At 34.2% G+C, this 10,330-nt stretch overlaps 1 protein-coding gene across 1 annotated transcript; it reads left to right on the top strand.

The window, feature by feature from the left end:
• Positions 1 to 5,512: 5,512 nt before the first annotated feature.
• On the top strand, positions 5,513 to 9,566 carry LOC139857653 (UDP-galactose transporter 1). Its single transcript, XM_071846473.1, has 5 exons — positions 5,513 to 5,954; positions 6,293 to 6,542; positions 6,955 to 7,162; positions 8,259 to 8,490; positions 9,144 to 9,566. The coding sequence occupies exons 1-5, from the start codon at positions 5,844 to 5,846 to the stop codon at positions 9,363 to 9,365; spliced, it is 1,023 nt and encodes a 340-aa protein (XP_071702574.1). The 5' UTR covers positions 5,513 to 5,843; the 3' UTR covers positions 9,366 to 9,566.
• Positions 9,567 to 10,330: the final 764 nt, after the last annotated feature.

Here is a 10,330-nt window from a genome sequence, read left to right as displayed (position 1 = left end):
TGAGAGAGTGAGTTTTAGAGAGGGAAAGCTCACTTTGAAGAGGAAGAAGAGGGTTTCTTGCTAAAGTCCAAGTTCTAAAGTTGTTCGTCTCGTCATTATCTTCGTTTTGGTAGTTGTGGTATGCTCTAATCTTAATTCCTTTGTTTAATTTGATTTAGGGCTAGGGTTTGAGTCAAAGGTGAACATAAAACCCACTTTTGGTTAATTTTGGGTATTCTTGGGTAATTTGGGTCATATAGACTCAATATTGAGTTAACTAGGGTTTTGGAAGTGTTAATTGATGTTAGAGAACCCTAATTAGCTAGTAAGAGGGTTAGAACACCATGATTTATGTAAATGGGTGTAAAAGGGTTAGTGGTTGACCCGAAAATGGGTAGGTTGACTTTGAAAGTGCCAAATGGGTCAAATTGAACTTAAGCTAATTAATATGTGTAGTTGAAGCCTAAAACTAATGTTAAAATGTGTAAAGAACCTACTTTGGTTAATGATAGGGTTTTGTGATGAGTTAACCCGATTTTAGGGTTAAGGGTGCAAATGGGTCGGATTTGCACCATAGGTCAAATTGGCTCTAGGAGTGAGCTTTAGAGTGTTGACCAACTTGAGTTATGATTTTGATATTGTGATAAATGTAATAGGTGCGTTACATTGAAGTGTTCAAGCTCGGTTATCTTTCGACAAGAGATTTTGAGGTGAGTGGAATATCTATATATGTATGTATATGATTTATGTACCGTGTTGATGGTGTCACATAGCCGTTTTGTGACCAAGGTTGTGGGACTTAGCCGTATTAGTCCATGTTTTGTACTAAGGCACATAGCCGTGTTTGTGCATTTAGTGGCGAGTAATAGCCGTGTTTTACTCCCACGTTGTTATTTGAGTTACCCGTACACATAGCCGTGTTGGTGTACGAAAGCGTGAGTAATAGCCGTGTTCTACTCACATTGAGCAAGTGATGCCATAGCCGTTTTTGGAACACTTGAGGGGTGATGCCATAGCCGTTTTTGGAACACCTCGGGGGGTTAGCATGCCATAGCCGTTTTTGGAAGCTAACGAATGTTATGAACATCGATGACTTGTTTCGCGAAGTCGTTCCCTAGCGAAGAGATTGGTTAACCATGATTTATTGTTGTTCATACTAGCATTTGATTATTGTTATGAGTATTTATGCTATGATTATTGCTAGTGATACGTTTGGTGATACTAGCTTGCTTATCGAGATTTGTTATGTGTTATTTGATATCGTGGATGCGTGTGGGTAAGTTGTATATGCATGTATATATATGTTTTACTCACTAAGCTTTGCTTACCCTCTCGTTGTTTACTATTTTTATAGGTTCCGGTGTGGACAAGGGTAAGGGCATCCGGTTGGATTAGAGATCCCGTCTTGTTTAGTGACGCTTTTGGGATGTGATGATTTTGGAGTTTGACCGAGATTTGGGTAGTTTAACCCCAAACACCATGCTCGTTGTATCGTTTGGCAATTAAACTTTTCGTGGTCGAAACTCTAATTTGTATTAAACATTGTATTTTAAACTTAGTGGCGTTTTGGGCACGTGTGGGCCCCACCTTGTAAAACTCGTTCATACCTTAGTTATGTGCTAGTTTTACATATATGAATGTATGGTTAAAAGCGTTTTGGCTAAAAATGTCGAGAACTAGTCAAACATTTTCATTAAATTGACTTCCGGGGACAGCGGGCTGTCCAGGTGGTTTGGCGCGCCGCGCGGCCACCTGGCGCGCCGCGCAGATGGCCTGCACCAGAAATTTTTTTTTGTTTGAAATTTCGTCGTGTTTGGTCGGTTACGGTTTGGGTTGTTACAAATACTATATATTTTAATAATAATAATAATGATAAATGATAACTAATACTTAAATGACAAAATTTATAATAAATACATTAATAAAATTAATAATAATAATAATAATAATAATAATAATAATAATAATAATAATAATAATAATAATAATAATAATAATAATAATAATAATAATAATAATAATGGTTATATTACTTATAATTATGGTATTAATAATAATAATTATAATAATAATAATTAGTGATAATATTATTATTAAATTGTAACAATAATAAAGATAACAATATTAATAACAATAACAATAATAATAATAATAATAATTAGAGAAATAAACAAATAAAAGTGTATACCCTTAGGATCTTTTTCTAAAAAAAAAAATGCCCGAGACCGGGCTCGAACCCGTGACCTCTCGTTCAATACCCACACTCCTAACCATCGAACTGCTTGACAATTTCTAATTAAATTCTCGGATTAAATTGTTTTAACCCCTGTGTGACTGTATCCTTCTTCTTCATCATCTAATCCTCATCATCCTCCTTACATCATGGTCATCATCTTTCTATCTAAATCTTCTTAACATCATCATCGATCAAAATTTATCATCTATATCATATATCATCATCAACTTAATCTAACCGTCATCATCATTCAACTCGGTTATCCTTTTCTATTTTCATTTTTAACTCGTGATATTATCATCATAATCATTTCTATTAACATCACGATCATTATCATCTTTATTAAAATATCACCACTCGTGAATTAGTCATCGTGGTTTCCCAGCGTCTTCTTAATCCTCATCACCATTATTAACAGGTTCATTAATCGAATGAAACAGATCATATACTAAAGGTAGTAGTCGATCCATTTACAATTGGGTTTTTGTTAGAGGTCCAAACTTAAGAATCAGTCCACTAGTAGCCCAAAAGCAAGTTATTTGGCCCAAATCATTGGAGTTTAGAATTCATAAAAGGAACAGACGACATGAATATCTGTGAAGAAAAAAAAATAGAATAAATATAGCGGCAGCAGTTACTATATGACCGGAACAGGAAGTTTATAGCAGAAGTTGTGGTATCAATTGGGTGATGGTTGTTTGTGGTATTGTTAGCGATGAATAATATAAGTAGCATCAATTTATGATGGTTCGTAGGTTGTACCTCTAACAGGAACGAACAGCGAGAAGAAAGAGAAAAAAAATAGCAGCAGCAATCCACGATGATGATGATCGTTGGTGGTGGTTTGTACGTGGTGTTCAATGAACGAGAAGAAACAGAAAACAACATATATCGACTATTCATCATCCTCAAGCTCCTATCATGAAACCATCATCATGTGATCGATCTTCATAACCTCATTACAATGACGTCACGATCATCACTAATAATCACCATCATCTTCATGATTCACAACCGGTATTCATTATCATAATCATTACAGCTACAACGAATTAGCAGAACATAAAGTTAAAGCTACCTTAACGTCATCATCGTTGTCGTTTCTGTTTAGAAACAGAAACATGAGGTATTAGCAGTAGTCTGTAGCAGTTTCTGATAGTTGTGGTGGTGGTGATCGGTGGGAAAGGATGGCGGTTATGGTGGCGGTATGGGTGATGGGTTTTAGGTGGTGGTGATTGTGAGAACACAAATAGCATCGGTTGTGATGATTTCCGAAGATGGTGGTGATGGGTTATCAAGGTGATGTCCATGATGGTGATCATGGTGGAGCTCCGGTGGTTGTACGGTGGTGATAGGTTGACGGTTGAAGAAGAAGATGAGGTGAAAGTGTATCTATCCTCTTCTCTATCTATATGTATTTATATTGAAAAAAAATTCTTATAATATATAATATAAATATATAAATATAATATAATAATAATTATAATTATAATATAAACAAATAAAAAAAAACGTGGTAGCCCTTACTTTCAACTATTTCCACCGACAGTTTATATGGGTATTATATCGTGGTTCATTACTAAACAGTTAACGTACAAAATTGTTCCTAAAAATTCTAAAATTTTAAATTAGAACCATTTATTTATTCTGGTCATTACCTATTTGAAACCTGATCAAAAAGATTCGATAATTATTTATTTTCTATTCCAATTTATATGTACGGAGTACAAAAACTTAGATTGAAATGGTAAAAAAAAATATTTATCAAAACTATTATCTTTTTAATCAAATTTTGGAACAACTTTTATTTTAAAACTTCTTATATATATATTAGACCTATTTTAAAAATAATTAAACGTCAACCGAAAGTTACAGACATTTACCATTTAAGATCAAAATTAATTATGTTTAATATACACTGTGTGTATATATAAATATTTTTAAATAACAAAAATTTACTACGCAAATAAATATACATTAAATAATTAATTTAAATATAACAATATATATACAAGAAATATACATATAAAATAATAGTTTTTATTACAATGTATTTTATTTTACATATTTATTTATAACAATAAATGTATATAATAGTTTATTAATGTTCATGTTATTATATATATTATACATATATTTATATATACACATATTTATATATATCCACATATTTACAAGCAATGGTTCATGAATCATCGGGGACAATCGAAGGTCACATGAATATATGAAAATAGTTCAAACTTTTTGAGATTCAACCTTACAGACTTTGCTTAACGTGTCGGAATTATAATAAGATTAAGTTTAAATTTGGTCGGAAATTTCCAGGTCGTCACAGAATGTGTGTTTCTGTTGTTGTATGAATGCAGAATGCCAAAAAAACGTATATGAAAACTTTTTAATTGGCAGTTGTAAAATGAAAAGGTGTAACCTTTCATTTGGGCGGAAAAATCTGTTATACGAAAAGGTATAACATTTGGTTGGAAATTTGTTGGGACACACTTTTCCAACATAACATATAATGTATTTTCGGTTGAGGTTTCGGTGCGCTGTCCCTTGGACCCTGCAAGGGATCCCCTCAATTTACGCGACAATTAGTAGTCAACTTTTTACGGGCGTGTACACCATACTCTCCGAACCTGTTGTTAAGTATAACTTGCTAATTTTTGCATTCAAGTAAATCTCAATTAATTAAAATGAATTTTTTTTTAAAGATAAGATGTTGGCATCGAATACTCTCATTTGCCACACACGCAGAAGATTTCGGGCGAAAACTCGAACCGCATTACAGGGTTCCGAACCTTAAACCATCCCCAGGGGCAGGCGGGTTGGACCTGAGTCATGAATACGGGTCGGTAAAACCTCCCCAATCCGACTTTAAAGAAATAAATTTCACGGATATTTCTAATGGGAGAGACTCCAACTTGACACCTCCTCACCCTCATCACAATACACAAGTATAAAGAGGTGAACCAGCAGACCACTTAGGGCGGATTCAACTCAAATGAATTGTAGATGACACTAAAAATCACCAACATGGTTTTAGGAGCGTTGTTGTCGTGTCATGTTTAGTTTTGTGTTTTAAAATCGATTTATGTTGAAGTCGATTATATCTTTATTCGTCTAGCATCTTGGTGGTGTTTATTAATATAATTATTTTTTTATTTCAAGTAGTCTAGTTTGGTTATTGATGCTAAAAATATTTCCGATAAACAATTTTTCAAGTCGAATTATAATTGAAACTATATAAAGATAAAGATTAGATGAATATATACATAACACAAAACACAGCATATACATATTGCAAAGTAGAGATCTGGGAATACATAGATACAAGTACTAGCAGCACTCCATAATATAGTTGTGATAGCGTGAACAAGAGAAAGGCAAATATATGACGTAATCAAATAACAATTGATGAGATCCAAAATCATGTGGAATTAGAGTCACCGTTACACTTCCCATACTCAAGTTAATTAAATAAATTCATTTTCTCAAACTGTAATTGGTGTTTTACTTGTTTTAATTATTTCTCGATTACATATGTAATCCAAAACTTAGGGTTTTTTTTTTTGTTTTTGTTTATCTGATTGATTTGGATCTGAGCTGCTCAATTTGAACCTCGATCCTAATGGAAGAATCTAAGCTTTGTTCATGGACCGTCTTTCGATCCGTTTTCGCTATCTTTCAGTGGTGGAGCTTTAATGTTGCTGTTATCATCATGAACAAATGGATCTTTCTGGTAGTCTACCTACCTATCTATCTATATATATACATATGCATTATACATTATTTGGTTAAATAGTTTATGTGTTAACGTAAGTTTTTAGGTTTCAATTTGAATAAGTTCATGTATAGCAATCTTGTGATCCATGTTTTTAACTAGAGTTTATTCTTGTGGATTTTAGTAGTGTAAATCCATTAAGTGAGCTGTGTTGGAGCTCAATTTGTGTGCTTATTGATGTAAATGTTAAATGACCTAGTTATTGTTAACATTATTTATGAAACTGATAATTTGATACGAATAATCTTCTACGGTGTGGTTTGTGACGTCACATTGCTTTCTTTTTTTTCTTTCAGAAACTTGATTTTAAGTTCCCTTTGACGGTTTCGTGCGTACACTTTATATGTTCATCAATTGGGGCGTATGTGGTGATCAAAGTGTTGAAGGTCAAACCACTAATATCTGTCGAACCTGAAGATCGATGGAGAAGGATCTTTCCTATGTCATTTGTGTTTTGTATGAATATAGTTTTGGGGAATGTAAGCTTGCGTTACATTCCTGTTTCATTTATGCAAACAATCAAGTCATTCACACCGGCTACAACAGGTTGGATTTATATTATATTTTTACTATTTTATTTTCATCTTTATAATACGAGAGACAATAATCAGCTTTCAGTATTTGGTTAGTAGATTCTGCTCCTAATTATCTGATAATAATCAGTTTTTAACATTCAGTTGATCCCCTTCTTAAGCTAAGTGGATAGACTCTTATGGACATTCAAAAAAAGTCAATCATAACCATAACCATGTTTTTTTTATGATTATCTTTTAAACCTGTAACATATATTTTATACATACGCTTAGAGCTTCTTCAAACAGCATAATAACACATCCAAACACAGTATTCACTGCACCTTTTATTGCAGCTGATTATCTAATATGGACTATTGATGATCACAAAATCAGTTCCTAAACATACATCCAAACACCTCTTTAATCTGAAGCATTTAGAACAGTGATTTTGCAGTGGATGGTATGGAGAAAGTACTTTGACTGGAGAATTTGGGCTTCTCTGGTTCCAATTGTTGGAGGAATTCTTCTTACTTCTGTTACAGAACTTAGCTTTAACGTGTTCGGGTTCTGTGCGGCTTTATTTGGATGTCTTGCCACTTCTACAAAAACTATTCTTGCAGAGTCTTTGCTTCATGGTTATAAGTTTGACAGGTATTCTTCGTACTTCAATGTTATCCCCCTCAACGCCACACCTTCTGGTCCGTATAATGTTTAAAAGCGATTACTGTATAATTTGAGGTCATAAGATATAATAGTGAAAAAGTATATGTGCGAAATTTGGCGTAGTCACGTTTTATCCCACTGATGCTTTTACTTGTGATGTTTCTTCTTAAGTAAAAGAGTTCCTCCCCTGTTTTTTTTTTTTTTTTTTTTTTATGCTGTGCTGTTTGCTTGCTATAGTGAAAAGTGAAAACCCTTTTTTGTTCCATGTGGATGCGCCCGTATCATAGTGAAAATCTATTTTTTTTTAGCATATACTGTAACATATAATAATACGCAGTGCAGTTCTACCATAAAAACCATCCCAAGGTAGCCCAGTGGTTGGGGCCCCTAACATCCTTGCAAGAGGTCTCAGTTTCGAATCTTGGAGTTTCGAATCTTGGAGTGGCCAGGGAAGGATCAGAAACAGCCAGGAATACTTCCTGATGGGCTGATGGGCTGCGTACAGTAGAGTATGGGTCGGATTACTCGACCTTCCCGGGTAACCCTAACAGGCAAAACCTTACAACTTTCTTGCAGTTCTACCAGAAAGTGGTTAGGATTGTAACTTTTTCATTAGAATCATATCTGGAGGCGCATATAAAAAGTAGCTGTGTAAGAATTCTAGTTATTGAGACATATGCAAAGTTTTTACACTATCACTAAGCTTATTAAGTTATACATCAGTTTTGATATGCTACATATTGAAGTTGTAGCTGTTTCAAAACACTCATGACTTGTCCAAACACCCCCTATATTATCTTTACTATATATCGATGGGGAAGTTTAGTAAGAACATCAAATTAGAATTTTTTTATTTTTCTAAGTGCCACTTGCAGATAGAATTTCATTATGGCCAGAGCTTCAACAATCAGTGATTAAGGGCCTATGTTATAAACTTATAACACATGTCTTATACATTAATGATAAATATTAGTCTCTTAAGATAGAAGGCTATATTAAAACTATGCTTTTGTTACATGCATTTTTACCTGTCTTATAACTACATCAAACACTTATCCTTAATTTGTGTTTTCTGTTTCAACAGTATAAACACAGTGTATTATATGGCACCATTTGCAACTATGATATTGGCCGTACCAGCACTACTTTTGGAAGGAGCAGGAGTTGTGAATTGGATTCAGATACACCCACACCCTATGTCAGCGTTTATAATTATTATCGGTTCAGGAGTAACAGCTTTTTGTCTTAACTTCTCAATATTCTATGTTATTCATTCAACAACTGCTGTCACTTTCAACGTTGCTGGAAATCTTAAGGTAAGTACCACATTTTCCGTATACTTCGTATCTTACTTCCAAAAATGCTTGTCTTAAAGTCACATTTTGAGTGACCTCAATGCAAAATTTAATGTATTTGATAATAGTAGTGTGTCAATTTTTTACTGATCTGCTTATGATCTTGGTTATGCTTTATCTCTGGCGCTCAAAAGTTTAAAACCAAATAAACTAACATCACATGGAACAGGTTGAAAGCGTCCAAAGACCAAAGTGTACTATTAATCTATTATGCATATAACCTCCTAAATTGATTATTCTGGAGCTATATTTCTATATTAATTACTGTAATTGAATATAATGACTTTGTATTCATAAATGACACACTAAAGTTTGGATGAAGATGTGTTTTTTAGGTTCAACCTAACCCGACTAGAACCTAAAGTACGTGTTTTAGACCAGCTACCAACCCTCCTGACCTATTCTGGATATGGAGGTGACTATATGGGCGGGTTGATTAAATGGTCAAAATGTGTAATTAATTGTGTGGTGTGGTCGGATGTGTGGACTTATTATACAATGTCTTATATCTTTTTTAAGGCATGACTTGGGTTTTTGTATTTGAAGGTCACCCTTACTTCCAAACAGAGCCATTTATATTTGATGTTGGACCTAACAAGTTATTGTATTTGAAGGTGGCATTTGCGGTTGCATTCTCATGGATGATATTTAAGAACCCAATTTCGCCTATGAACGCTTTTGGTTGTGCAATAACGCTTGTGGGATGCACGTTCTACGGATACGTAAGACACAAGCTTGCTAACCAACTACCTGGAACTCCCCGAACACCTCGGACCCCACGGTCTCGGATGGAAATCACACCACTTGTAAACGATAAAATAGATGATAAAGTTTAGATTTGTTATTTGTGTTTAGAAATATACAGTAGTAATTATTACTGGAGTCATGATGCAGTTTTTAGTGACTACTTGAGGACAGAAAGGGAACACCGTATATCTTTTGCCTTCAGAGCGTAATCTAAATAGTATGTATTCACCAGGATACAGTTTAATTTTGTCATTTATATATTAAATCTAATCTAATGTGTTTTCTTATTATATGTTCTGTTAACATGACCCAGGTTCTAGTGTTGAGTGTACGTTTAAAAACAATTATGATGATGATGAATTGATGATGGATAATAATGCATGATATGCATATTGTATGTATGTATATGTAGTTGAAATAGAATCTTCATCAACATTTGCATTTTTCTATCTCAACATGAGAACGACATCTTTTATGCATATTTGTACAAAAGATCTCACATAATAAAATACATGAAAATTTTATAGGAGAAATGAGTCGGCAAGGCGTATGTACATTTTGGTTTGGCGATTAATGTAATGCTAGTTTTTGAAATAAGTAGTCGGCGAGAAGGGTGCTTCCAAACACCGGAACCAAGCTGGAACAGGCGCACAACGCCGGAAAAAGAAGAAACCAAGTAGTTAGAAAATGAAAAAACCAGAAAATCGCAAGAAAATCCAACTAAACATTCAATACGGACTCGAGAATGACGGTAAAAAAAAAAAAAAAGAAGAAGAACGACCGAGGGACTTACGACTTACCGGAAAAGAGGGAGCGAGAGCAAAAAATAAAACAAGAAATTTTTGCGTGATAGGGGTTCCTCAAGTATAAAGATCCTCTACATATATAAGACCGTTTCCAACGCGGCGTCACTGTTGCCTCCGTCAACTTAGTTGTCCTATTTTGACACTCCTGACGCCTATATCGCGGCGTCAAATACTGGCGCTAGGGGCGTCAGTTGAAAATGTGACGGGAAAAAAGGAAAGGTCAAGTTTGTATTGACAGTTTTTAATTG

Source organism: Rutidosis leptorrhynchoides, chromosome 7 (genome assembly GCF_046630445.1).
Source record: "Rutidosis leptorrhynchoides isolate AG116_Rl617_1_P2 chromosome 7, CSIRO_AGI_Rlap_v1, whole genome shotgun sequence".
Lineage (NCBI taxonomy): Eukaryota > Viridiplantae > Streptophyta > Magnoliopsida > Asterales > Asteraceae > Rutidosis > Rutidosis leptorrhynchoides.
This window is presented reverse-complemented; position numbering and strand designations above follow the sequence as displayed.